Source organism: Metschnikowia bicuspidata (assembly GCF_001664035.1).
Source record: "Metschnikowia bicuspidata var. bicuspidata NRRL YB-4993 chromosome Unknown METBIscaffold_1, whole genome shotgun sequence".
In the NCBI taxonomy this organism is placed as follows: Eukaryota; Fungi; Ascomycota; class Pichiomycetes; order Serinales; family Metschnikowiaceae; genus Metschnikowia; species Metschnikowia bicuspidata.
In genome coordinates this window covers 1,436,172-1,463,593 of record NW_017387731.1, presented here as the reverse complement: position 1 = coordinate 1,463,593, position 27,422 = coordinate 1,436,172, and the positions used below count along the sequence as shown (strand labels likewise).

The 27,422-nt window shown below is 51.9% G+C and overlaps 11 protein-coding genes across 11 annotated transcripts; 6 read left to right on the top strand and 5 right to left on the bottom strand.

The window, feature by feature from the left end:
* Positions 1 to 630: 630 nt before the first annotated feature.
* Positions 631 to 1,665, top strand: METBIDRAFT_36402 (uncharacterized protein; the record flags this gene model as incomplete). Its single annotated transcript, XM_018856735.1, has 1 exon — positions 631 to 1,665. The coding sequence occupies one exon, from the start codon at positions 631 to 633 to the stop codon at positions 1,663 to 1,665; it is 1,035 nt and encodes a 344-aa protein (XP_018713596.1).
* Positions 1,666 to 2,060: 395 nt separating this feature from the next.
* METBIDRAFT_36621 (uncharacterized protein) lies at positions 2,061 to 2,231 on the bottom strand (the record flags this gene model as incomplete). The annotated part of the gene is made up of 1 exon (XM_018856764.1): positions 2,061 to 2,231. A coding segment is annotated over one exon (171 nt), but the record flags the coding sequence as incomplete, so codon positions are not given.
* A 446-nt stretch (positions 2,232 to 2,677) lies between these two features.
* METBIDRAFT_99069 (uncharacterized protein) lies at positions 2,678 to 3,102 on the top strand. The gene has a single exon (XM_018859485.1). The coding sequence runs from the start codon at positions 2,781 to 2,783 to the stop codon at positions 3,054 to 3,056; it is 276 nt and encodes a 91-aa protein (XP_018713594.1). The 5' UTR covers positions 2,678 to 2,780; the 3' UTR covers positions 3,057 to 3,102.
* On the bottom strand, positions 3,102 to 7,313 carry METBIDRAFT_228330 (putative aminophospholipid-translocating P4-type ATPase; the record flags this gene model as incomplete). Its single annotated transcript, XM_018855202.1, has 2 exons — positions 3,102 to 7,012; positions 7,207 to 7,313. 2 exons carry the CDS (start codon positions 7,311 to 7,313, stop codon positions 3,148 to 3,150), a joined length of 3,972 nt encoding a protein of 1,323 aa, XP_018713593.1. The 3' UTR covers positions 3,102 to 3,147.
* Positions 7,314 to 7,391: 78 nt separating this feature from the next.
* Positions 7,392 to 7,899, top strand: METBIDRAFT_99060 (uncharacterized protein). Its single transcript, XM_018859484.1, has one exon. The coding sequence runs from the start codon at positions 7,490 to 7,492 to the stop codon at positions 7,847 to 7,849; it is 360 nt and encodes a 119-aa protein (XP_018713592.1). The 5' UTR covers positions 7,392 to 7,489; the 3' UTR covers positions 7,850 to 7,899.
* Positions 7,900 to 8,334: 435 nt separating this feature from the next.
* On the top strand, positions 8,335 to 11,002 carry METBIDRAFT_29642 (triacylglycerol lipase). Its single transcript, XM_018855452.1, has one exon. The coding sequence runs from the start codon at positions 8,764 to 8,766 to the stop codon at positions 10,669 to 10,671; it is 1,908 nt and encodes a 635-aa protein (XP_018713591.1). The 5' UTR covers positions 8,335 to 8,763; the 3' UTR covers positions 10,672 to 11,002.
* Positions 11,003 to 14,445: 3,443 nt separating this feature from the next.
* METBIDRAFT_76196 (homocitrate synthase) lies at positions 14,446 to 15,750 on the bottom strand (the record flags this gene model as incomplete). The annotated part of the gene is made up of 1 exon (XM_018858490.1): positions 14,446 to 15,750. One exon carries the CDS (start codon positions 15,748 to 15,750, stop codon positions 14,446 to 14,448), a length of 1,305 nt encoding a protein of 434 aa, XP_018713590.1.
* Positions 15,751 to 20,264: 4,514 nt separating this feature from the next.
* ILV3 (dihydroxy-acid dehydratase) lies at positions 20,265 to 22,040 on the top strand (the record flags this gene model as incomplete). Its single annotated transcript, XM_018857026.1, has 1 exon — positions 20,265 to 22,040. One exon carries the CDS (start codon positions 20,265 to 20,267, stop codon positions 22,038 to 22,040), a length of 1,776 nt encoding a protein of 591 aa, XP_018713589.1.
* Positions 22,041 to 22,542: 502 nt separating this feature from the next.
* METBIDRAFT_76193 (ribose phosphate diphosphokinase subunit) lies at positions 22,543 to 23,508 on the top strand (the record flags this gene model as incomplete). The annotated part of the gene is made up of 1 exon (XM_018858489.1): positions 22,543 to 23,508. One exon carries the CDS (start codon positions 22,543 to 22,545, stop codon positions 23,506 to 23,508), a length of 966 nt encoding a protein of 321 aa, XP_018713588.1.
* A 25-nt stretch (positions 23,509 to 23,533) lies between these two features.
* On the bottom strand, positions 23,534 to 26,407 carry METBIDRAFT_37604 (uncharacterized protein; the record flags this gene model as incomplete). The annotated part of the gene is made up of 3 exons (XM_018856896.1): positions 23,534 to 24,736; positions 24,782 to 26,233; positions 26,288 to 26,407. The coding sequence occupies 3 exons, from the start codon at positions 26,405 to 26,407 to the stop codon at positions 23,534 to 23,536; spliced, it is 2,775 nt and encodes a 924-aa protein (XP_018713587.1).
* Positions 26,408 to 26,425: 18 nt separating this feature from the next.
* Positions 26,426 to 27,196, bottom strand: METBIDRAFT_36203 (uncharacterized protein; the record flags this gene model as incomplete). The annotated part of the gene is made up of 1 exon (XM_018856706.1): positions 26,426 to 27,196. A coding segment is annotated over one exon (771 nt), but the record flags the coding sequence as incomplete, so codon positions are not given.
* Between the last annotated feature and the right edge of the window lie 226 nt (positions 27,197 to 27,422).

The window sequence follows — 27,422 nt, the reverse complement described above, 5'->3', positions numbered from 1 at the left end:
CATATTACATTACATCTATCTACTACATCAATCTACTACATCCATTTATTACATCCATCTAGTATATTTATCTCGTCTATTCATCTAGTACATCCATTTATTACATACATTTATTACATTCATATATTACATCCATTTAGTGAGCTCATCTAGAACATCCATTTTCTACGTCCATGTATATTACGTTTATTTATCGGATTCATTTAGTGAATACATTTCTCAAACATTCATACATTAAACCTGTCTACTGCATCCACCTACTACATCCATCTGCTACATCCATCTACTGAATTCATTCAAGAAAATCATTTCGAAAATCCTTTCAATACATCCATTCACTACGCCCTTTTATTTCGTCCTTCTTACGTCCATACATGACATTCGTCCACTACACCCGTCCACTGCATGGATCATGAAATACATCCACATGGTTCACAGCTACACTCACTGCATAATCATCACATCCATCCTCCTCCATCCTCCGAGCCTGCACGCGCGAGGTGCGAATCAGGCAGCGAAAAAAAAAGGTCGTGTCTCGCCCGCAAAGTCCACCGGCACATCGGGCATATCTCCAAGCAGAGACCCAAACCCCACTCCAAAAGGCACCGGCACCCCCCTAAAATTCCCACCATGTTGCCAGCATTGCGTTCATGGACGCTCGGGAAAACAGCCAGTGTGCGCGGCTACTCGACCTTGGGCGGCCCCGCCGGCTCGTCCGGCTTCTTGTCCGACTTGATGAAAAGAATCGACACGATCAACATGAAATCGGAGAAAATCGCCCAGCTGGCTCTGCGTCCGACGGAGCACCGCCAGCCAAGCAGCAGGAAAGCGCCGGCCGCCGCAGACCCGCCGAAAAAGCAGAAAATGCCCCTGGCCCCCAAGAAATACACCAGGGCCCCACCGAGGGCCAAAATCGTGGTCAAAGATCACCCTTTGAGCTCCAATATGTTCAAGCTCATGGACGAAAAGAACTTCCGGGGAGGCGCCAGAGACGCCCGCCCGCCAGGGCCCAGACAGGGCCAAAACCAGGCGTTCAGGGGCGAAAAACCGCCGTTCAGGGGCGAAAAGCCCGCCGCATACTCGCAAGGAAGACCCCAGCAACGAAACATGCAGCCAGGCGACCGCAGACAGGGCGGCAACAGGCCTGCGGATGGCCGCAGGAACCCCGGGGCCCAAAAAGCAAGGAACTTCGTCAAGCCGGCCAGCATCGTGCCCAAGAAATTGAAGGCCGCGGCGCTCAAGCCCACGCTCAGTGGAGACGTGTTTTTGCACGGCAGGCCCGCCAAGTTGGCGGTGTGCACGTCGTCACGTGTTGCCGCCGTGGCCAAGGAGTGCTTGCTCGAGTCGCATTACCCGTACAAGTTGCCCCGGTCGATCATCGACAACATCGATGAGGGATTCTCCGGAAACAGGTTCCTCTTGCAGAAAGACTGGAACTTGGAGGTGGACGCGGAGCATTTCAGCGAGCGCATCCGGAAGGTGGTCCGGGGCGAGGCGGATTCCTTGTCGGTGCCCAAGGACGCCACGCCTGCAGAGCAGGACACGTGCCGTGGCTTGATGTCGAACGGTAGTTTGAGCATGGACGACAAGCGGACCATTTACGACGTCGTGGCGGGCGTCAAGAGCGTCCTGGATTTGTTGAAGAACGCTGCGTGGAACAAGTGAGGGACCCGTGTACATAGCAAATAGGTCTTCTTCCAAACGAGGCAATCGAGCGGAGTTCTACGGTCTACGCGAGCGTGTAGCCAGCGGGGAAGCGGGATGCGGCGAGCCAAGCATATGTGGGCGGGCTCTTGTCTTTCGACAGACCTTTGGTCGTGTTCCAGACACTGGTCCACAAGAAACCTGTCGGCCACGGTCCATCCGGCGTACCCTCCCTTCCCCCGCCAGCCACTGCAAGAAGATAGCAATTTTCGTATTATTATATGTAGCACATCCAGCGTAACTACCATTGGCCAGCCGGCCCCCCTCGGATATCCGCAGGCGTATCCTTCCCGAAGAAACACGGTCTCTGTGCCATGCTATCTAATATTATTCTTTGGGCAGCGCGGGTGGTCCACTTAGATTTTGTTGAACAAGGATCTGCTGCTGATGTATCCTTTCGTGTACACGGAGTTGCCTTGTGTCTCCTTGTACGACAAGACAAAAGGCACCATTGTGGACACCGTCAAATACCCAAGGGTGAGCACGGAGGTTTTCGACGTGACGGCGGCGTACATTAGCGAGTATTGGAAGGCTGGGTGTGTCTTTGAGCAAGCGATGGAACCAACAGAAGTGGCGATGAGAGGGCGGTGGTTTTTGAGCGGACCGGCAGTATTTGCAGCGGTTTACCCCGGGCTTTTATGGTCGCCTGGGAAAATCGTGCCACTATTACATGATCGCAAATATGCACTCCTTGTCGCAGCCGCAGTAACCCTTTCCTCTTTTCTTCTTTGGACAGGAGCGCTGTGCAGGAGACCTCATGGTCTGAGGCTCGCCTCGTATAGCCGTTTGGGCTGGGTCCCGCTGCGCCATACGGGTTTCTTCTTTTTCCTGCGTTCCTGGGAACTTTCCAAGCTGGCGTGCGAAATATGACAGCCGACAGCAGAGTCATCTCCACCCTTGGGCGCATTTGTTTTCCCTGGGCTGCTCCTCGGGTGAGCGCATCAAATGGTTTAGATAAGGGGGGCTGCGTATTTGGCAGATGAAGGAAAAACAATAAGCCCGGCGAAATCGCGGGGAATGTGGTTTACGCTTTAACGCATCAGATCTCAATCGTGCGTGAACGGCACCCCAATGAAATGCCCCGCGCGTGCAAACCATCCACCTATCAAGAATTTTGCCCAAGAACTATTGTGTTTGGGGCTCCCTCGAATTGCTTTGTTCTTTTTTTAGTTGTTCTTTTTTTAGTAGGATCGCGTGAGGAATCAGTGGTTATCTGCATAACTGCGCCGTTGGGGATAACCGCAGTGCCACCGGCGCGCGCGTCCTCACTTGTTGGGACACGTCTGGGCGCTTGTTTTCGTATAGCCTGTATCCCAGCATTCATTTCCTGGGCCAAGCTCTGTTTTGCGTGAATCGCGCAAACACCGCCTTCAATTCAGCTCCGGTCATCGGAGTTTGCTCTTGGTTGTGAGAATTTTGCACCATTCAATTTCGACAATAGCCCTAATGCTGTTGGACTTTCGCATACGAGGGGGGCCTCAATTTCCGGTTCAATGTTCTCAAGAGCCAAACAGGAAGAAGGCTCGTGACGAGAACGATCATTGCTTGCCAACAAAATGACACGGACGTGATATAATCCAGATCGAAGTATTCATCCAAAAACGGAACCAGCAACACGTAAATCATGAATGTGATGACTATGGTACTGAACATCATCTTGTTCCACGTGCGAATCGTGAATGCCACCATAACCAACTCATTAAGAATCAACGTTGTGAATGAAATGCTGACCATGGCTTTGAACTTCTCTTCATCCAAAGTCTGGAATGCCTGCGAAAGCAATTGGATCACACTACCCTGAAAGAGCGAGATCGCCACCCACATGAAGAAGCTTTTATATGACAAGGACTTGCCCAAAGTAAGCTCTTTGTACAATTCGGGGTATAACTTCGTGAGTCTCACGTCGACGTCCTGGTCAAGCGTCAAGGAAAACACTGGTGCCATTGTGTAAAGAGTACTGTAGCCGACCATGAGCCATCCTTGATACAAGGCAAGAGGCTCAAAGCTGGACGATATCGAATAGATGGCTTGTGCAACAGAAATAATCAATCCTCTGTGAATGATGAACTGCGCTAACTTTGCAGACCTCTTGTAAGAATTTCTTCCATGCCATAGCAAAAGTTTCAGCAAGAAGTGAAACTGATCAATACTGAAATCAGCAGAAAGGGAGGCTTGTTTTCCTTCTTTGCCAACAATTCCGACTCCCACGTCGGCGCACTGAATCATACTCACATCATTTCCTCCATCTCCAATGCAGCATACCCTCTTGCCTGTTGCTTTCTTGATCGCCAACGCTATGTCGGCCTTTTGTTGAGGCGTGCAGCGACAAGCGATGACGGCAGGAAGCAAGATACACATGTCGAAGAATTCCTTGCTGAAATACTTCATAAACACCGCCAATGACTCACCGTCTATCAACAAGACTGAGTTTGACGTATTTGTGATTTGGTCAAGATGGCTCATGGCCATGTCTGGGTTGGTCACCTTGGTGATTTGGTGAACAAACTGACCCCTCGAAATTAATTTGGCGCTGATTGCCACACACTTGGCGGTTTCGACTTTGTCTCCAGTCAACATCCAAATTTTTACACCTGCGTTTCTCAAGAGTTCGATAGACGTCTTGACGTTCTTCTGTAACTTGTCCTCGACACCAGTGAGCCCAAGAAGCTCGACATTTGTCTCGAGGTATTGTGCAACAGTCCTTTGCATATTCACGTCACGTTCATGCATCGACAAAGATGCCTTTTCGTACTCGTTAGCAAACTCTTGAAAACCAGAAACACTCAATCTTTTGCGGCCAATAACGAGAGTGCGCAAACCCTCGCGGGCCATATTTGAAGTCTCCTCATCCAACCAGTCAGAGCTGTTGACAATCTTTGTCATCACAGTATCGGCGCCTTTTTCCATAAACCAGACCTCATCTTTCTGTACATCCTTAACTACGATGCCCATTCTTTTGGTGTCGGAGTTGAATGGGAAATTGTATAAGATGTCGAAATGCAATTCTTGGGACGTGGCTGAGTGTAGAAGCGTAATGGAGTGTCTGTCTCTTTTTAGTAATTTGAGTCCGATCTGCTCGCAGAATTTGACAATAGCAATTTCATCGGGTGAGGCTGCTTGGTATGAAATCGCACCGTCTTCCTCAGAGGGCGTCACATTATGGCATAAAGCAAGCACTAGTGCAAAATCACAAACTTTTGTAGCCAAGTCTCTGCGCTTCAAAGACGAGCCTGTCAGCTCACTTAAAAGCAATTTGCCGACGTTTTCGGCAACGATGTCCAAGGTTTCGCCCGCGTAGCAGACCGCCCCCAAATGCAACTTTTTCATCTCCATGTCGTTCTGTGTGAGCGTACCTGTCTTATCACTGAGTAAGTATTCGATTCTCCCCAAGTCCTCAGGGATGGTGGAAGTTCTGACAACCGTGCCCGGAATGTCGGCGTCCTTTTGGATCTGCGATGCGTAGACGGACTTTGCCAAGTCAAGGTTGACCCTGAGCGATACAGGAATGATTGTGGAAAACAAGATAAGGAAACGCAAGATATCGATGTACCACGTGCCGCTCGGTGGGAACCCCTGGGCAAGGACGAGCGCCACCGAAAGAATAAATACCGTGACACATAGAATCTTCGAGATGCTATTAATCTCAATCTCGAGAAGCCCCGTTTTTACGCCGGACATGGTTGTGTTGAGCAGCTGGCGAGTCTCGATTCCGGTGTACACGACAATGCCGACGGCGGTCCCAGAGGCGAGCACCGTGTTTGCCCAGAGCGTCTGGTCCACGGTCAATGGCACGGTGCTCTCGATCCCAGAAGAGTCGCGGTACACCAACTTGCCCTGGAAGCTGTGGATGGACTTTGTCGGCGGGGCTACGACGAGCGACACGTTGTCGACGAGGCGCGCAGAGTCGGCGGCCTTCTGTGTGGCAGGACACGCGACACGGAGCTTCCAGTCAGTCTCGCCGTCCAACTGGTCTGTCTTGATGAAAGCCTCGCCGTTGGGGTCAGAAGAGTGGAGAAGCACCAAGTCCGCGGGCACGCGCATATCCTTGTGGAGGCGTACCAAGTCGCCGACCTTTAAGTTCTTCAGGGGCACGCTCGCCACATCCAGGCCCAAGGAGAAGGAGCGGTTCAAGACCTCGTACTGCTCGTTGTTCTGCTCGATGTCACGGCGGCGGCGCGCGATGTCATCGCCGGCCTCCTTCAACATGGTCACGAGTAACACGAACGCCAACGGCACGATGTACGACGACAAGTAGCCGATGCGCAACTGCGGCACCGCCTGCGAGAGGGCCACGAGCAAGAAGTACAAGTTAAAGAAGAACTTGAACTGCTCGTAGAGAATCACCGGCACGAACGTCACCGGGTTGTACTTTGCGTTCAGCACCGCGTTCAGCACCAAGGCCTTCTGCCGCGCATTCCGCGGCAGCACGAGCCGCTCGGCGCCCGCGGCGCCTGTCTCGTGGGACTCGTCCTGGGAGTATTCGTGCTGCTGTTGGAGCTCGGCGTGACGCTGGAGGTCCGCTTGTTGCCGCCATTCCCGCGAGAACTCGCTGCGCACAAACCGGTAGAGCCCGAGCAGTGAGCGCAAGAGCGCACGGAGCCGGCGGGTCACGGATACGGGCGCGTAGCGTGTGGCCACGCGGCCGGTTCCGGGGGCTGGGGATATGCGAGTTCCAAGGTGGTAGCTGGGGCGGCTGGGGGCGGCAGTTTCACCAAGGAGCGATGCTCCGTCAGAGTCCCAGCCGTGGCTGAGCCTTGCGTCGTCGTCGGCGAAAAGGGTCGGCTGCAGGCCGTTTTCTCGGGTCGCCTGGAGCGTCGCTAGCAGGATCCCGGATCCCAGGCGCAGGGACGCCGCCAGCGAGCTGCGGCGGCCGGCCCAGTGGAAGTAGCTGGATGATGCCAGACGAAGCGCGGAGTCGAGCGAGTTTTCAAAGTCCTCTTCCGAGGAGCTGGGGCTTTGTGGCGACAGGCTGCGCAGCTTGGCGGGCTCTGATTTGCCTAGCATGAGGAGGGCTGCGGAAGTGGGGTCTTTTTTGGTGTCCAGAAAGGGGCTCGGTTGGCCGGTGTGCTTCTGTGGATGCAAGACGCCTGCTTTGAGGGGTATCGAGCGGGCAGGCAGGGGGTGACGGGCTGGTGGAAAACGGCCAGGTCTTGACGGCTCGGTATAGACGAGGCTCGGGCGCCGGGCCTGGTGCGCGCATAGCCGCAGGCGGTGCCATGGAGGGCGCGGGCCCAGGGCCAGGGCAGCAGTGAAGAGACTGGAGGCACGATTTCGACATCGGGCTTTCCTGTCTGTTTTTAGTGTTTGTCTGTTTTTTGTGTTTTTCTGGCTTTGTGTCTGTCTGGTTTTTTGTTTGTCTGTTTTTTGTCTTTGTCTGTTTCTTGTGTATGTCTGTTTCTTGTGTTTGGCTCTTCCTTTGATGATGTCTCTTCCTTCAATTAAGTCTTTTACTTCATCTTATCTTCTCTTTCATCTTGTCTCTTCCCCCATCATATCTCTTACTTTATGTTTGACTCTTGCTTTTTTGTCACTTCCTTTATCATGTCTCTTTCGTTATCATGTTTTCCTCTTTTTTCACATTCTTGAATAATTTCTCTTCCTTTAGTCATGTCTCCCTCTTCATTTTGTCTCTTTCCCCATCATGTCTCTTACTTTATGCTTGGCTCTTACTTTATCTTGTCTCTTCATTCATCTTGTCACTTCCTTCATCTGATCTTGTTTCCTTCTTCATCTGATCTCGTCTCTTCCTTTATCATATCACTTTCTTTTTGTCTCTTCCTTTACTATGTCTCTTCGCTTGACAATCTCTTGCTTTGAAAATTTCTCTTCCTTAATCTTGTATCTTTCTTTCTCTTGTCTCTTCCTTAATCTTGTCTCCTTCTTCATCTTGTCTCTTCCTTCATCCTGTCTCTTCCTTCATCCTATCTCTTACTTCATCTTGCTTCCTTTATCTTATCTTGCCTCCTTCTTTTTGCCTCCTCCTCTTTATCTCTTCCCTCATCTCATCTCTTGTCTCTTTTCTGCTTCGCCTGGTTGTCTCATGTATCTTCAGCGCTCCTACCGTTGTTTGCTCGCCAGTCATTCCGCTGCACTTGCGCTCTTTTTCTTCACTCTCTTTACAAGCCCTAGGCAGACAGCCAATTGACGCGAAATCAAAAAAAACCCCTTTGATCTCCTGCTTCTGGCGCCCTACAAAACTCGAGCCTTGTGTTTACAGTGCCCCTTCTCGGCAACACTTAGCACCAGAACTTAGAGCCAGCCCTAATTACCAAAGATTCAAGAGAAATGCACACGCACAAAAAAGAGGACACATTCAAAGCCAGGGATGAATCCTTCTTTTCCGAGAAAATCGGTGTTTTGCAGAAGAAGGCCGTGGTTCTTTCAGATCCATCTTGTCTATTTTAGAGCCGCCCTTTAGAGCCAGAAATTTGCAGCCCATGCGCGCTGGGACCAGTTGGGCCAGCACTCCACGAAACGCCTGTTTTGGTCGGGACACGACCCCTGGGGCGGTGACCTGAAAACCCGCGCGGTCAAAATGAACAAGTACTTCTCGTCGAAAAAGACTGAACAGAATGTAGACGATGCCCAAATCCTGAAAAAGTGGGCCCTAGAAACGCAGCTTGTTCCATGGCTAGTTTCACGTCGAGTTTTTGATTCATATTGGGTGGAGCTTATGATTCTGGGTCCAAGGAGCAGACCCGTCTACGCGCCGGGGGGCCAGATTTGCAGCCCATATGCCCCGGCCTTTTTCGCCCCAAGTCACGTGAGCCGAGTCGCGCGGACCGATGCTCGCTCCATTTCTTCGGGTGCGCCATGCCGGCCCTATGGCCGCGGCGCTAGGATTCGTGGCCCCATACTCCCTTGCGGCCCTATAATACGCGGCACCAAACTACTCGCGGCCCTACATCACTCGCGCGCTGGGCTCCAAACACGGCCCGTGCCCAGCACCTCTCGAAACACACCCAGAGTGCCAGTTCCGCAGTTTCCATCAAAACACAAAAAAAAAAACACAGGGTCCCAGCGTGGAATCTCACACATATCGCGACGCCCCCCACCGCCATGACGCTGCTCGAAAAAACCGCCCCGCCCACGCCCGAGCCCCCAACCGTGGTCTCTGAGGCGGGCCTCCGGGCCTTGGACCGCCACCAGCTCGCAGCCACCAGCACTCTCTGGAAGAAAACCTGGGCGTTCCTAAAGACCGTCCTCGGCCGTGTGCCCAATGCATTTGAGCACGCAGTCGTGGCCTCTGAACGCAACGACTGTGCCTTTGTGGCGAAGTACTCGCGTGTCGCCACTGTCAACCTCGCCAGCGTGGCATCGTTGTCGGTTGACACCGTGACCTTGCACACGCTCCATGCGCCACACCCACTCGTGGGCTTTGCTAAAGCCAGCCCGCTTTCCGCAGCAATGGCGCGCGAGGTCGCAGAGCTGCCGGTGGTGCTTTTTGTCCACGGCATGGGCGGCCAGATGTCGCAGTTCGAGCCCGTCATGGGCTTGCTTCTGCAGTGCCTGGAGATTTACGCCTTGGACTTGCCCGGCTTTGGCGACTCGCGGCTCACGCCCACGCAGTACTGTCTGCTTGCGCCCGAGGACCAGGCAGCCATCGCGGCCTCGGTGCGCAGCATGCTGTGGCTGGACTTCTCCTCGGAGAACATTGCCCGGATCATTGTCGAATTTGTGCGCCAGCACATTCCAGCAGACAAGAAGCTCATCCTCGTGGGCCATTCCATGGGCACGCACTTGCTGGTGAAGGTAGCTCGCAGCCTAGACCGTGCACGTGTGGAAGGCCTCGTGCTTCTCTCGCCACCTAAGTTCGCCGACGATATCGCCGCAAACCCACCCACTACCACACGCAAACACAGGCCCCTCTGGCTCCTTCTGTTCTTCACCCAATTCCCATTTTTGCTCGACTGGTTCCGCGTTTGGGATCGGCTCGAAGGGCTCGCCAGCAAAAGCGTGATTCGCCAGCTTCCACGCGACAGCAGCTTCTACATGAGGCTCCGCCAGTTCCGGTGGAACTTGGACATCGACACTCGCGTGCTCTTGCGATACGTGAACGGGTTTTCTGCGTGCAAATACCTGGAGCTCATAGACGCAGTCTCTCGCTTTAACGACAACCCCAGCGACCCACGTGCTTACGAAAAGACGCTCTTGATAGGCGGACTCGAGGACACCGTGACACCAGTGTCGATTCTCGACGATGTCAGTGCGGTTCTTTTGAGCCATTGGGGCAGAAAGGTCGTCCAGACGACTATGGTCAAGAATGCAGGTCATTCCGTGCTCCTCGCCAAGCCGGAATTCATCAGTGGCATCATATTGGACCATTTGGAGCTGAAATTCCCTGAGCGCCTCCACTTGTCGCCCGCATGGGTGCTAAAGTTGAAGGCTGATATCTCGGGCGACAAGTGGGGTTTAAAAAACGAGCTCAAGTGGCTCAAAACTCAAAGCATCTCATTCAACATCACGCGCAAAAACGGCTCCGACGTAGCTCCACTTCTAGGCATGAAAACCTTACGCGAAGAGGACCAGAAACATTCCCCCCAACAGATTGAACGGATCTTCTATGAGGCCGGCGGTGTTCTTGAAGAAGGCGTCAAGGTAGAAGGCACGCTCATTGCCATTGTGGATATCTCCGCAGACATTCCACCGTACTCATCGAAATCTTTCAAGCACATCAAGTATTATAAATGTGCCACAGTGTCAAAAGTGGCACCGGACCAAAGCGCGGTGAGGCGGTTCATACAGCTCATAGACGACATTTTGGCATCCACGGAAGTGGTGAATCCGCTTATCTCTGTTCACTGCCACTACGGGTTCAACCGCACTGGGTTTCTCATCTGCTGCTACTTGATTGAAAGACTCGGGTGGAGCGTTCGAGAGGCGGTCGACGGCTTTAGGGCGGCGAAAAGCCCGGGCATTAAGCACCGACACTTTATAGATGCGTTGTATGTCAGGTACGAGTCGTGAGAGAGGCAAACTAAGAGTATGTTATGTCGAAGGAACTCAACTGGTACTGTAGCTTGGAAAAGTCATTTGAGACTCTCTGCTGCATGAGCACAGGTGACATCCTGTCTGAGAGAGCCGCGCCACTTCGAGTCTGATTCAAGGCCAATGTCTGCTCTTCGCATGGATTGTGGAAGCATCGATGATGAAACAAGCGTTCGCAAGGTTGTCAACATATCTACTGCAATGCTGTGTTCGCCATAGCTAATTCAGTGCAGGGTTTTCGAAATGGAAGTTTCATTGTATTACAGTGTAAACTCGCGCCTGTGCTCCGAACCCATGAGATCAGCCGTCAATGCGTGAAGAATTATTTCATACTTATTCCCGCACGGTATTCACTCGCCACGAGGCATCTGCATATTGCGTTTGGCCTCGCATGAGATGCCACGTGCGGCTTCCGCCTGACCGGATATGAATGTCCTGTGTGCACACCCAGGGTCTCAGTCCGCTAGTCACGGGATTTCAAAATCACACCCACAAACTCGAACATGGGCCCACTGGATCCGGTCCACAAGGTCAAGGTCGGCCCGCACCGGATTGAATTTAATTGACTCCGAACCGCAAACAAACTTTTTTTGTTCCTCCGCGCGAAAAATTGACTAGGTTTGTTTTACACTTCTTCAGCTCACTAGCACTCACGATCTCATATTACCCGGCGACACAACATGAAGTTTGGCGAGTCGCTAAGCGACGGACTTGTTCCCGAGTGGAAGGAACAGTATGTTGACTACAAGTATGGCAAGAAATGCATCAAGTCTATAGCGCTCATTATGGACCAGCTTGCGCCACAAATCCCATCGGATATCACGCCATTGCTCAATCCAACACACGCTGAGGAAACGTATGTGGCAGATTCGGCACATGAAAATCCCGAAAGCCTTCCCAACGACCAGGAGCTCCACAGTAGAGGTCTAGATAGTCGCGGGAAAAATGCAGAGTCCGAGGATGAAACACGGCAGACGTCTCTCTATGCTCCGCCAAAAACAGGCGTCAAATCCGATTCCAAGCTGCCAATCATCAGCTCCGTCAAGGGATCTGTCAAAAGCCTGATGCGGCGTTTTTCCAAGTCGCCCAGTGAAGCTTTTCAAGACGAGAAACAAAACTTCATGCAGTGGCTAGACCACGAGCTTTTCATGGTGGACGGCTTCTACAAGCGGAAAGAGCAAAAGATCTACGCGCGGTTCTTGTTTCTTGAGGACCAGTTTTTTCTCTTGAAAGAACACAAGGCTACGTTGCTCCGTGCCTCGAACGACATGGTGGAGGCCGAGCACAACAAGCATATCACAGAACCCGTGAACGTGACTTTGTCCCGGTGGACCATCTACTTGAAATCTGTGTTGCGGCCTCTCTCGAGGTACAATCTTCCCTCGCTTCCCTCGGTGGCATTTCTTGACAAGCTCCTGCCTCAAAGCGAGTCGGACGTCCATCTGCTAGAACTGACCCTGAGGAGCTCGGAATACGACCTCCACTACCGCGAAAACCAGATCCGGAATGGTCAGTTGGTTTTGGATAGTGAGTTTGATGACGAGCTGGTCTTCAGCTTGGAATCGGCCCAGGTATTGCCGCCCATCAAGGGGAGAGCACAATCTGAAGCCACGGCGCAAATATCGCTGAACCCTCAGCATGCCGCTCAGCAACACCAGGATCGCCGTGAGCGCCGCAGAGACTATGTGACCAAGAAGCGCTTTGGCGTCCCGTACTACTATGCCAGAAAACAATTGAAGGATGCGTTGGTGGAGCATTACCGGTCAATTGCTTTGATTCGGTCATACCGCACGATGAACCGGACTGCTTTCCGTAAAATCACCAAAAAATTCGACAAAGCCACAGGGCTCTCTATATCTGGCACGTTTATGGACAAAGTCGACAAGGAGTCCTACTTCCAGACTAGCGAGACCTTGGACCAGGTTCTGACTCGAGTAGAGGACATTTTCCTCACCTTTTTCGATAGTGAGAGAAACGACAGAAAGCGCGGTTTGGAAAAGCTCAGAAGTGCCACCTACGCCTATAATAACTCCGACATTCGGGCTGAATCGTACTATAAGGCATCTTTTCTGTCAGGTCTTTTCACAGGAATTGCTCTCCCCTTTCTTGGGATCGGACTCTTCATTGCTTTGAGTCGTACTTTGTCTCGCGCATTGTTGGAAGGCAAATACATGTTGCAAATCTGGGGCGGATTTTTTTTGGTTAACTTGAGCATGTTTCTCATTGGTATCAACTTCATCGCCTACTCGCACTTCAAGATCAACTACAAGTTCATCTTCGAATTCAACTTGGCAAACACATTAGACTACCGGCAGTTTTTTCTCCTTCCTAGCGTGGGCCTCGGCCTTCTTTGCTCCTTTGCGTGGCTCTCCTTCCTGGACTTCTGGCCCGACAAGCTCCCGGGAAGAGTCTGGCCCCTCATCTATCTTTTTTGTGTTCTCGCTATCTTTCTTTGGCCAGGTGCGCAGCTCTATCCAGCCAGTAGACGCTGGTTGCAAGTAGCTCTCTGGAGGCTTTTCTGTTCTGGGTTTTATCCCGTGGAGTTCCAAGACTTCTATATGGGCGATGTTCTTTGTTCCTTGACTTATAGCATGAGCAATCTCTCGTTCTTTATTTGCTTGTATGCCGACAAATGGAGGCATGTTTTGGGCGGAGGTATCATCCCTGATTCAAGCGAACGTTGTGGATCCGGGAGCTCACGGCTGATGGGCTTCCTCGCCACGCTTCCGTCGATCTGGCGTTTTCTACAGTGTATGCGCCGTTACATGGACACGGGGGATGCATTTCCGCATTTGGCTAATATGGCAAAGTACTCGATCAGCACAATTTACTATTGTTTACTCAGTGTCTGGAGAATTGAGCAGACGAACTCAGCTCGAAGCACGTTCATAACCTTCGCGTGTGTCAATTCGATCGTCTGCTCCATTTGGGATATTGTCATGGACTGGTCGTTGGGCCAAACTACTTCGGAGAATTACTTACTTCGAGATAATTTATTTTACGGGAACCCTATTTATTACTACGTGGCGATGGTGGTGAACGTGGTGTTGCGGTTCCAGTGGATCTTTTACGCGTTCTTCTCCACGCAGCTCCAACAGCTGGCCGTAACCAGTTTCTGCATTGCGCTTGCTGAACTATTGAGACGCTTCATATGGATGTTCTTCAGATTGGAGAATGAGCATTGTGCCAATGTCGTTATGTTCCGGGCATCTAGGGACTTACCATTGCCTTATATGGTGTCAGCTAAAGTGGAGAAAGCGATTAACAAATTGGTTAGTTTGAGGTATCATTCCCAGGAGAAGTTCTCTGACGAAAATTACTCCAGCGACAATGTTGAGATTCCCTATGCTCCGCAGGAAAGCTCGACTACCTTTAGAAGAGCTGAAGGGGACGAAAGCAGCATTGGCCATTCTCCGGCGGAGCAGTCACGCACACGTGAGAGGCGCAAATCGACGTTCTCGAACATAGCCAATGTGTTGAACAAGGCACACATCAAGGACTTCCAAAGGAAAAAGTATGCTGTGCAAGCTGAAGCGAGTGACGACGAGGACATGGAGGACGAGGCTGATCAGTTCGACGAGGATGGGGAATGAAAATGAAAAATGCAGGAAGAGCCAAGTTCACGTCCAGTAGGTGAGAGGGCCTCGAGTACCTTTCGATACGGGCCACGGTGGTTCAAGTCTACGTAGGTGACACATGTGGTTTCTTAACATGGTTATTTATTATTCTTGGTGACTAGATGCAGAGCTTGTCCTAGGCAAGCACAACAGCATCGGGGTCCAAGCTGGGAATGGACACGTTCTGGTGGAAATCCTTGATGATAGAGTCGACATCGTCGATGTTCAACTGTCTCACGTCGCCCAACTTCTTGATCTTATCCGTGACCTCCTTGCACTGCTCGTCAGTCAAGTGCAAATTCAACTGGTCAACACGAGACTTGATCGCGTTCCAGCCGGTCAATCTGTTGGCAAAGTGGATATACCTGGTGAGGCCGAAGTCCGAAGGGCTCAAGATCTCGTACGTGGAGGGGTTGGCAAGAATGGCCTTGGCGTGGATGCCGGCCTTGTGTGTGAACGCACAGAACCCAGTGATGGGGTTGTTGAACGGAATGTTCACCTGCACGGCCTCGGCTACTAAGTTCTCCAAATCCCTCAACTTGTGGAGCTTGTACTTCAGCAACACGTGCGCCCTGTCCGCGGCGATCATCCGGGCCATCAAGCCGCCCAAGGGCGTGATGCCGTTCCGCTCGCCAATGCCCAAAACAGACACGTCGATCAATTTGGCGCCCGCCTCCAACGCAGTGTACGCATTGGCAATGGCGCAGCCGGTGTCGTTGTGGAAGTGGCACTCGATATCGCAGGAGACCACGGACTTCAAAGTCCGCACAAGCTCGTACACCTGTCTGGGGTTGGCGCAGCCGACGGTGTCGGCAATTCCGACTCTGTTGACGCCGATCTTGTCGACGGTCTTGTATATATTGAGCAAGTCCACCAAGTCCGAGCGGAACGAGTCTTCGGATGAGAAGCGGATCTCGACGCCCTTCAGCTTGACAAACTCGATGACCTCGACGGCCGACTTGGCAATGTACGTCATGTCCTTGCCGTGGGAAAACTCGCGCAAAAACAGCGACGTGCCAATGACCACGTCCACGCCGTCCACGCCGGTTTCCACCGCCACCTTGGCATCGTCCATGTGGCAGCGGATGTGGGTCAAGATCTTGGCCTTGAGCCCCAATTTGCAGATGGCCTCGCAGTCGCGTCTTGACTGCTCGGAGGCCACAGGCGACGTCAACTCGATGTACTCCACGCCAAAGTCATCCAAGGCCTTGGCGATCTGGATCTTGGTCTCCGTGGTGAAAAACGCATTGGCGAACTGCTCGCCCTCTCTTAACGTGGACTCGATCAACTCAAAGCTCAGCACGTTCGAGAGGAAGTCTGCCGGGTTGGGACCATATGGATTGGAGTTGATGGCCTCGCTCAGCCTGTGCGAGTCTTCGCTGACTTTGGTGAAACCAGAGGGCTCAACGGGCTGCAGGGCTGCCTCACAGGATTGGCACATTTTTTTTAGGGCTGGGGACTTTGGTGTTGTGAATGGGGTATGACGCAAGAAGATTGCGGGTGATGAGAGATGGGGTGTTTTCTCTTGCACTGATATGGCTGGGTTCTTTTTTCTTCGAATGTAGAAGCGCGCAAGACATGTCATCTGTGCATTGCGCTTAGTCAGGACACCTCTGATAAGGCCCGGCGCACCTTCGCCATATTTGCTTGTGTGGCGTTGGACTGGCGACGTTCCAAAATGGTGCAGTAAATCTTGTGATGGCCGGAGAAGATAAATCTGGCCTTTGTCATGCATCCGCTGGAATTGCAAATGTGCTTGGCTCATGCCACACCACGTCGCGGTGAGCAATTAAGAGTCAGCTCGCATAAGCCAATAGGCTTAGTTTAGGCCCCGTATGGACCGGCTGGGTTTTTGGGGCCGTGGAAAAAGAAATGCGGCCGGCAGACCTGCGAAAACTCAACCGTTTACTAAAATCATACGTTCTAGGCGAAGTTCTGAGCAGGGCTTCCGGTGGTCACTTATAAGCGAGCCATGGTGTTGGCTTGCAGCTCGTGGAACTGCTGGCATTGCTACTAAAACACGGCTGCTGTCTTATCCTGCAAGAGCCGTGTTACAAATAGGCTTTTTTTTTATTTGTAGATACATGTTAAAAAGTTTATTCAAAGATACGAAAGGTGTGTTTATCCTGCAAGACAGAAAGGGCCGTTCTCGGGCTGCCCACTAGTAAGACAAAGCCATTCAATGTCTCCCCGAAAAGGACATGGCTGTCATGACATACAGAAACATGACGAGGATTGAATCTTGAGATCTATCAGGCAGCTAAAAACCTTGCTTATTGAGCAATTCTTAACATTTGCCAAAATGTGAGCAAAGCATTGCAATATAACAAGTACTATTCCGTTGGAGTGCAAATATGAAATCACTTCAAAGAACATGGAAAAATACACAACGCCAATATATTTTGCTTCGTACCTTTTACCGAAACGAGAAAAGCCTTGCCAAGCTATCTCCTTAAAATCGGCAAAAAACAGACTGGTTTGGGTGCATGAATTGGGAAAATCTCTACTAGCTTTGCCTCACGCACTCACCTTCGGATCAGCCCCTCAATTAATAGGATGAATCCGGAATCACATCCAACTTCCCACACTTTTTGGACAAGCCGGACAAAAAAAAGTAAGGAGGCTTATTCGAGTTAATATGAGGCCATATATCGCTGGAATCATCATCCGCACGAGGAACACTGAAGTATTTGAGCTTTATTTCCTTGATTATATGAGCCGTCAGACCCTTGAGCAGACGAGCCACTAGATTCCGATATAACCTGAAAATTTAAAGGAGTACTCATCGTGGCACGATATGTGATGTCGGAAATATCAATGTATGGTTTTCTGAACACATATGGTGTCTAGTATTTCAGAATTTCTGGAATGGCTCCAAAATACTGGAATGAGATTGGGTACTTGGAAGTGGACTGAAAAACACCTCTGAAACCTCTTTCTAGTCAAACCAAAGCCTTTGGATTTATAAGATTTAAATGCCTCTCTAGCCAAAGCACAACTTGCGGGGTGGGCTTTGCATTTGGCTTGTTTTGAGTTTTGCAATTAAAGTACTTACTAGAGTCTCAATCGCATGATCATTTATCCAGGGCACTAAATCTGAGGCTTTGTCCATTCCTATTATCTCCATTATTAGAAATCAGCCAAAATCAGTATTATTACATTTGTTAAACGAGACAAGTATCATAAGGGAAATGTTGGATCTTTTGGCAAGAAAGTCCGCAGTATTGCGGCTTGACTTCATTTGAAAAGGAGATCAACGACTACCCAAAATCAGCATTTATCTGTCTCTCGGTGGTTTTCTTAGGTATTGAGAGAAAATATATTTGGTTTTCCTCTCTTCAAGCTTCTCAGGGCCTGACAAAATTGGACCAGACCTCTCACGAAATACAGCTTACTTCAAAAACCGGTGTTTATGGAAACAGAGCAATACTCTAGATCAGTTTTTAATCAGCACCCCACCAGATTTATCATTATCCAGTCAGTTACACAATCAATATTCAGTCGCTTTCCCAGTCAATTGCTAAGCTCTCCGATTTTCGGAAGTAGTTTTACGGAATGATCTTTTAATTCACTTTCCAGGTCAAATATCAAGTAGTCTCAAATTTCCCAGGGAAGTGCACTTAACCAATCATTCGATCAATACCAAGTCGTTCAATGGGCTTCTCAATCAGCATAAACTTCCCCAGCTAAGGCACTGAATCAAAACATTGAATACTCTGTAAAATTGAGTTCCCACAAAATCCCCAAAGGAGAATCCCGATCAACCTATTCTAATTTGACAGCCCCAATTGATTGAGAAATATAATGATGAAAATAGTGTAGCTTCTCAAATTGGTGGTTCCAAAAGAGGACCCACGTTGTTTATCTGATTTGGGCAGTCACTCTTGGTATGCTTCGGTTTACGTAAATAATTATAATGCAAGGAAGTGTCTCCTGTAGTCGACTCGACCTGGACTAAAAATGACTCAAGAGTCTTCTGTGACTTGCTGCATCTCTGACTGTATACCTTGAGAATCTCGGTGATGTACTAAACATCGATTGGGTCATTTGAAATGATGGTTTGGTGTACTCAGGGAGAAGTTATGTATGGAGCTCAATTAATTTCTTGGTCGGTTGACTCACAATATCCCCGAGTCTCTTTACTAAATGAAATTAATCATTATTTAGCTAGTTGACAAAGAGTTTTGATTAAATTACAATCGCTGACAAGGTTGTTCAATTACATTGTCCACTCAAAACCTCATGAAATTTCCAAATGGAATAAATAGAACCCTTGGTTCGAATAGTTTACTAAGCTTCCTCAGTTATGTATTTTGTTAGTGTTTAGTCAGCTTTCCCAGCCCAACCCCAAGTCACTACTTTAATCAAGCTCCTTCTTGACATCGCCACCAAATTGCCTCAGTCTCCCGCAACCATCTGCCTAGGCCTCTTAGGTGGGTTCGCTTCATCTCCGTCAATTCGTCCAGTTTTTTTACTTCTCCCTTATTCCCCCATCCGCGTAGTCAATAATATACAGCCAGGTACACGGACATACCGTCAATTACTCAATCCACTGTCCCGTCAAAATATCAGTCATTGCGTCGAATCTTCATTCAAACTGTGAATGAACCACTCCATAAATCACCGGTCAATCGGTGAATCAGTCGATCGATCGGCCCACTTGATCTATGCACTCAGTGCTTCTATAAATTACCGACACCAACCATCCCCAAAGCAACTGTACGGTCTGTCGTACTCGCTTTCTGCATCAGCTATTAAACAATTATTAGCTCGCTTGATCTATAATGTCCGTTAGTGAGCCAGCGACTCGATACCACTCCGGCAAGTACATCCTTCTCCAATATTCAATAAAATGTTCAATGAGTGACTAGATGGGTTTCCCTTGAAACCACTGGCTCCCTCGGCCTACCCTATTCTTTTCAATACGAAGCCCCAATAACTCAAATGCAACACCTGATTAGCTTTTAAGTATTCTGGCTATAGCCTTTTGGCTACTTTGGGTTTAGTTCATAAATCGCAATACTGCGAGGAACACCGAGAATTTAACTACATTTGATTTATTTCGAAATATCGAGAAACCAGCTACATCCATTATCAAGTAGCAGCGAGGATCCACTTACATTCAATCATCAACTACAACTCATTACTGAGTAACACCGAGCCAACCACATCCGGTTTTTGAGGAATACCGAGGATCCATTCAATATTAATTGACATCGGGAATCCAACTTCATTTCATTATCAAGTAACACCGAATTAAGTAACCGAGAATCCAACTACATTCAATCATCAAGAAGCACCGCGGATCCAAATATTAAGTAACCGAGAATCCAATTACATTCAATTATCAAGAAGCACCGAGAATCCAACTACATCCAAATATTAAGTAACCGAGAATCCAATTACATTCAATTATCAAGTAACACCGAGAATCCAACTACATCCAAATATTAGGTAACCGAGAATCCAATTACATTCAATTATCATGAAGCACCGCGGATCCAAATACTAAGTAACCGAGAATCCAACTACATTCAATCATCAACTACAGCCCATTGTTGAGTAGCACCGAGCCAACTGCATCCAGCTAATAAGTAATCGAGAATCCAACATCCCATTCAGGAAATAAACATGAGAAGACCACCGGGAATCCACCTGCTGCTCAACCAAAACCCCTTCAGCCATCCCCTCAATTTTTTCCTCCCGCCTGCCATGAAATAACCCACCGGTCCCCTCGCCCTGGAGCAGGGCCCAAGCAGCGCGCGCGGTTCCGAGCCCGGCCCTGTGACTAACGTTCGCACCGCCATTGGGCCGCCCGCCCGCGCCGCCGGAACCGCCCCGTTGAGCCAGCCGCGAAAACGAGCGGCCGGAGCTGGGCCCAAAAAACCACTCTCCTGCTTCTCGCCAGCTTTTCCACACCTCTCTTTTGCGCATCAAAACAGACGAAAACCCACAATGGCTGTTTCCAGGTACGCGTCTGCCGCCGCACACAGCAGCAGGGCGTTCAGCGTGTCTGCCCGCCAGCTCCAGAAGAAGTTGAACAAGTACTCGTCCATCGTCACCGAGGACATGTCGCAGGGCGCGTCGCAGGCCATGCTCTACGCCACGGGCTTCACGTCCGAGGACATGGCCAAGGCGCAGGTCGGCGTGGGGTCCGTGTGGTGGTCCGGAAACCCCTGCAACATGCACTTGATGGACTTGAACAACCAGTGCACGGCGTCGGTCGACAAGGCCGGGTTGAAGGGCATGCAGTTCAACTCCATCGGCGTGTCGGACGGCATCACCAACGGCACGGAGGGCATGAAGTACTCGTTGCAGTCGCGCGAGATCATCGCGGACTCGTTCGAGTCGTTGATCATGGCGCAGATGTACGACGGCAGCGTGGCCATCCCGTCGTGCGACAAGAACATGCCCGGCGTGCTCATGGCCATGGGCCGCCACAACCGCCCGTCGCTCATGGTGTACGGCGGCACCATTCTCCCTGGCGCGCCGCTGTGCGGCGCCACGCCGGAAATCCCGGCCAAAATCGACCTCATCAACGCGTTCCAGTCCTACGGCCAGTACTTGTCCAAGCAGATCACCAACGAGCAGCGCGTGGACGTGATCAAGAACGCGTGCCCGGGCGCGGGCGCGTGCGGCGGCATGTACACGGCCAACACCATGGCGTCCGCGTCCGAGGTCATGGGCATGACGTTGCCGTACTCATCGTCGGCGCCCGCGGTGTCCAAGGAAAAGGCCGCGGAGTGCGCCTCGGTGGGCGAGGCCGTCAAGAACTTGTTGGTCATGGACTTGAAGCCCAAGGACATCATGACCAAGCGCGCGTTCGAGAACGCCATGACGTACATCATCGCCACGGGCGGCTCCACCAACGCGGTGTTGCACATCATCGCCATCGCGTCGTCCGTGGGCATCGACATCACCGTGGACGACTTCCAGCGCATCTCCGACAGCACGCCGTTGTTGGCGGACTTCAAGCCCTCGGGCAAGTACGTGATGGCCGACTTGCAGTACGTGGGCGGCACGCCCGCCGTAATGAAGATGTTGATGGCCGAGGGCTTGCTCGACGGCTCGCAGATGTCCGTGACCGGCAAGACCCTCAAGGAGAACTTGGACCGGCTCCCCGGCTTGCCTAAGGGCCAGGACATCGTGCGCCCGTTGTCCAACCCGTTGAAGCGCACGGGCCACTTGCAGATCTTGAAGGGCTCGTTGGCGCCCGGCTCGTGTGTGGCCAAGATCACCGGCAAGGAGGGCACGTACTTCAAGGGCAAGGCGCGCGTGTTTGACGAAGAGGAGGCCTTCATCCAGGCCTTGCAGGCGGGCGAGATCAGGAAGGGCGAGAAGACCGTGGCCGTGATCCGCTACGAGGGCCCCAAGGGCGGCCCCGGCATGCCCGAGATGTTGAAGCCCTCCTCGGCCTTGATGGGCTACGGCTTGGGCAAGGACGTGGCCATGATCACGGACGGCCGCTTCTCGGGCGGCTCGCACGGCTTCTTGATAGGCCACGTGGTGCCGGAGGCCGCGGTGGGCGGCCCCATTGCCTTGGTCCATGACGGCGACGAGATTGTGATTGACGCGGAGAGCAACAAGATCGACTTGTTGGTCAGCGACGCCATCATGGCCGAGCGGAGAAAGGCCTGGGTGGCCCCTGAGCCCAAGTACAAGCGCGGCACGTTGTTCAAGTTTTACAAGTTGGTCACGGACGCGTCCAAGGGCTGTGTCACGGACATCTAGATTGGCCCAGTCTGCTTCGGTCTTTTTGGCGCAGTCATGAATTGGCTCGGTCTTTTTTGGCTCAGTCATGAATTGGCTCAGTCATGAATTGGCGCAGTCATGAATTGGCTCGGTCTTTTTGGCTCAGTCATGAATTGGCTCAGTCATGAATTGGCGCAGTCATGAATTGGCTCGGTCATAAATTGGCTCAGTCATTAATTGGCTCAGTCAGAAATTGGCTCACCCATAGGCCCGCCCAGATTCTTGGCCCCGGCCTCCATTGCTCTGCCCAGATGTGGCCAGGCGTTAGTCTGCGACAGACCGCCGGCACTACCGTAGTGCTTTCACTTCTACCACCTCCCCAGTCCGACGAAAGGACGAGCATATAGCGCACAGACCGCAGGCCTGTGCATCGCAATAAACAGCTTCCTAGCCCGGCCGGGGCCGCGCACGTGACCCGCGCGCACGTGCGCCGCGGCGTGCTCTTCGGCGCCGGTCCCGTCTTTCTTCAGCCCACCAACCCATGCACTCTTCGCCAAATTCCATCAAGCTTGTCACCGGCAATCTGCACCGCGGGCTCGCGGACCTCATCGCCGCGCGCTTGGCCATCCCCGTCGCCAAGGTGGGCGCGTTCCAGTACCTGAACACCGAGACCTCGGTCGCCGTGGGCGAGTCCATGAGAGACGAGGACGTCTACATCATCCAGACCGGATACGGCCTGATCAACGACTTTTTGATGGAGTTGCTCCTCATCATCAACGCGTGCAGAAGCGGCGGCGCTCGGCGCATCACCGCCGTCGTGCCCAACTTCATGTACGCCCGCCAGGACAAGAAGGACAAGTCGCGGGCGCCCATCACCGCCAAGTTGGTGGCCAACTTGTTGCAGACGGCGGGCTGTGACCACGTCATCACCATGGACTTGCACGCGTCGCAGATCCAGGGCTTTTTCCGCGTGCCCGTGGACAACTTGTACGCGGAGCCGTCGACCTTGCGGTACATCCGCGACCACTACGCCGGCGACGACTTGATCATCGTGTCGCCCGACGCCGGCGGCGCCAAGCGCGTGGCGTCCATTGCCGACATGCTCGACGTGCAGTTTGCCTTGATCCACAAGGAAAGACAGAAGGCCAACGAGGTGTCCAAGATGGTGTTGGTGGGCGACGTGTCGCACAAGACCTGTATTTTGATCGACGACATTGCTGACACCTGCGGCACGCTCTGCAAGGCGGCCGACGTGTTGCTCGCCAACGGCGCCAACAAGGTGGTGGCCATGGTCACGCACGGCATCTTCTCCGGCCTGGCCGTGGACAAGTTGAACCGGTCGCAGTTGGACAAGATCGTGTGCACCAACTCCATTCCGCTCGCGGACAAGGCCGCCGCCTGCTCCAAGTTGGAGTTGATGGACATCAGCCCCACGCTTGCCGAGGCCATCCGCCGCCTCCACAACGGCGAGAGCGTGTCGTACTTGTTCAACAACGTGCCGGCGTAGCGGGCACAGCGGGCGCAGCTCCGAGTCACTCGGTCTGGATCATGTGCCACGTGATGCCCACGCTCAACGCAAACGGGTTGGCCGCCGCGTCCCGTGCGTTGGCCTCCGTGACCACGTGGTCGGTGATGCTGGCAATGCGGCTCACGATCCACTCCTCGCTGGAAATGGAGTCTGCGCGGTCGCCGAGCTCGAGGAAGTAGTGCGGCGCGTCGATGTTGAAAGCCGCCCATGGCGTGACGGCCGGCTCGGCCTCGCGGTTGTCGTGGGCGTGCTCGATGCGGGTCGGCAAGAAAAGCACCAAGTCGCCTGCCTGGAAGTTCTTCACGGAGACCTTGCCGTTCGCCTGCTTCGTGGCCTTGGCGAGCTCCGAGCTCTTGGCTTTGGTCTCTTTCGTCAACCTCTTGGCAAAGCCCTCCACGTCATTGAAGCGCTTGATGATCCCGTTGGGGAAGAACCGGTCTGTGGAGAACTCGCGGCCGTCCTCATGGGCCTGGAGCTGCACGTTTTCCTCAAAGGCAACGGTGCCGAGGAACTCGGACACCTTCGACGCCGCCCCGCCCTTGCTCATAACGTACGTCTCACACAACTGGAGGAGCTGCTGCGTTTCGGCTTCGAGCGCATCGGGGTCGTGTGTGATTTCCTCGGCGGACGCCAGAACGTCTTCTGCTCCGGCGCCCGGCTCTATGGTCTGCATCTGCTGCTCGGCAAATCCCGTAATCCACTCAAATCCTTTTGTGATCTCTTGTACTGCCGTAGACTGGGTGCGCTCCAAGTGGGGCCTGCTGCCGTCGGTGTCCTTCTTAGACCGCAAGCCCTTCACCCTGCGGATCCGGAACTCCGGGAGCTTAGTCTCGCCGTTCACTTCCCGCACTAGAAGAAGCCCCATGGACTCCAAAATCACACAGAGGTCATGGAAATACTTCACGTGGCTCGCCAAAAGTCCCCCCACCCCGCCGAGAAGGCTCCGGATGCATCTGTTGGTGGCCGTGAGAAGCTCCTCCATGCTCCGCAGCTTGCCCTGCGTCATCTCCATCAAGTGCTCGAAGTCCTCTGTTTTTTCCTCGAGCTTGTATTCCAAGTCCTTGGTCCTTTTTTCCGTTTCGCTCCGCTCCGTGCTGACCTCCGACTCCTTGGCTTGCATGTTGGAAAGAAGCTCGGCATTCATCACCAGCAAGTCGCTCAACTTCGCAGTCAACGTCGAAATCTCGTCTCTCAACGCCTCGTTGTCCTTGGATGTTGCCGATGATTCCTGCTGGAGCCGCTCACGCAACACAGCGATTTCCGACTCGAGGCTTGAGTTCTGGGAATGCTTCAATTCGAGAGTTTTTTCGAGGCTGGCCAAGCGAGTTTTCAACTCCTCGACTGCTGTATCGTGGGCTTTCTGGAGTGATGCAGTTTCTTCCTTGTGTCGAGATTTCTCTTCATCAGCCGCGGCCCTTGTCAGAGCGACCTGCTCTTCGAGCCCCAGCCTCACCTCCTCATGTTCCAGCTTCAAATCTTCGCAGGTTTGGCGGCACGCCTCAAGATCAGACTTTAAAGAGCCGTTTTGACTGGCAAGCTCGGACGCTGCCGCGCGCAATTCACTGTTCTCTCTCCGGAGCCGGATGTTGTCGAGATGCTTATCTATTGTGGTTGAGGCATCCATATACTTGCGATTGGATAGCTCGCTCACCAGTTCTTGCGATGGCTTTCTCAGAGGGACTGTCTTTGGCAAAAGATTGATGGGGTTGTGTACGGCCAGGTCTGTTCTTGGCTTGGACAAGAGCAAGCTTGCCTTGGTTTCGGAGGGCTGCCCGTCATTTGACTTCACCACCGGCCAGCCTGTCAAGTTCTTAAACTGCTGCTGATGGAGAAGATCCTCTAGTTTTTTGACGCGCGATTTGAGCCCTTTGATCAACTTGAGGTCCTCGTCTTCTTCGACGCCTAGACCGTTCTCCTGGACACGCAGCTGCAGCTGCAGACTGACGTCTGAACGCAGCATGGCGTGGGATCGCAAGGACACCACGGCTTTTGTCACGGCCTTGAGCTTTTCCGTGCACATCACCAACCCCCTGAAGTTCTTCTCCAACAAAGCTGCAAAACGGTCATTGTTAACGAAGCGATGATGCCGCACACTTTCGATGTAGTTCAATACATCTGCTCTTTCTACCCGGCTGTCGCCAAGCCAGTGGAGCACCGAGTTTTCCGACAGAAACAAGCCAGAATTGACCAAAGTAACGTCGATGGCTGGCACGCGCACGTGCATATCTGTATTCAGGTTGAAGAGTTTGATGAGTGACCCAAACTCCTTGATCCAGAGTTTCTGGTAGATTTTCTCGTCTTCGATGATCACGGCAAGCTGCTCTGACACGTTGGCAATGATGCCCTTGGAGTAGAAGTCGTGCCACTCGAACTGCCTTCTCTTTTCGATCAACACAACGCCAAACAAGAGGGGAAGATCCACGCATGTCGAAAGCAAGCTCTCATGCTCCCTGATTTTGGCAAACACATTCCGTGCGCCAGGCTGGATTTCCGTCTGGCATGCAGAAGATAACATGTTCTTTACGGCGAGCTTCACCTCCACGCATTTCATTTGTTGCGTAGCAACGTTTTCAAATACTTCCGGACATGCCAATACCAACCGCGCCAAAAAAGCATCAAACGACTGTAGGAATTTGTACAGGGAAACAGCCTTTTCATAGAGCTGCTGGGTGATGGCAGTGTGCTTTGTGTTATGCTTCTGGAGCTCATCCGAAGGAGCAGTGTCCAATGTCCGCATATCCGCAGCAATTTCTGCCACGAGAGATTCGACTTGCAGGTTGAGAGACTGTCTTTCCGCGTCGAAATTCTCAAACGTTGTCATGGACTCCCGCCGGTGTGTTTCGATGAACTTGTCCACTCTCAATTTCTCTTCATTCATCTTGTTGACCGTCAGAGACAAGTCATTAAATTGCAGAACCACTCCAGGCAAATGTTCAGAGACATATCTGGCAGCCTCAGAGAACGAATTGTGGTCTACGTAGTCGGCAAGGCGGAACACGGAGCCGTCTTTAAGTCTGAAAGGCGGGAACTCCTCAAGAGAGGCGGCATACGATTTCCACGACTTATTGAGCGACTTCATGGCTAGCATTTTGACGTGGTTGAACTGCGACTTGAAGGACTTTTCGGCCGAGCCCACGAAGTTCGATGCAAACAGCAATATGACGTTCAACGCCTTGAAAACAACGTTGATCTGACGGATAATCACGTCGATTCTGTCGCTGATATGCCGGAGATTCAAGGCCACGTGATCGGTCCATTTCTCGTATGTTTTGAGGCTCGTCAAGAGCTCTTTTATGTTCTGTGGCGACGCCGGGCCAGATGGGGCGCCAAAAAGCGAAAGGGGCTCCGGTTTTAGAGAAGCAATAGGCGGGTTGTTAGCCTGGTCTAGATACCGCACAAGCAACGCTCTCTCGGCGACTTTTTGGAAAAGACGGCGGTCATATAGATACAACTCTGGCATTTCATTGATCATGGCAAAGTCAAGCTTGATTCCAAACGGGGTGAGCAAAAACACGTTATCTGTAGAGCCGATTATGTCATCTGTAAAGCTCTCCCGGAGATAGTTTTTGAGTTTCTGCAATGACGAAAACCGCACGGGCTTCGGGATTTTGGCTGCTACTCCATTATGAGCATTGTATACCGTGAGGTAGCTGATCGAGCTGGACATTTGGAAAAGTTTCCAAAGAAATATCTACCCTGAATGTGGGGCAATACTATATTAGCTAAAGATACAGGTCGGACCACTTGGCTACTACAACTGGAGAGAGTATCAGAAAACAGAAGTTGATCTTTAGTTATTCTGGAGGCCACAAGATGACTAGAATAGGGAAGTTGAAGACAATTGGGGAATCCACGATTTTCCGGACAATGGTGGTTTATGGGGTAAGTGAGGC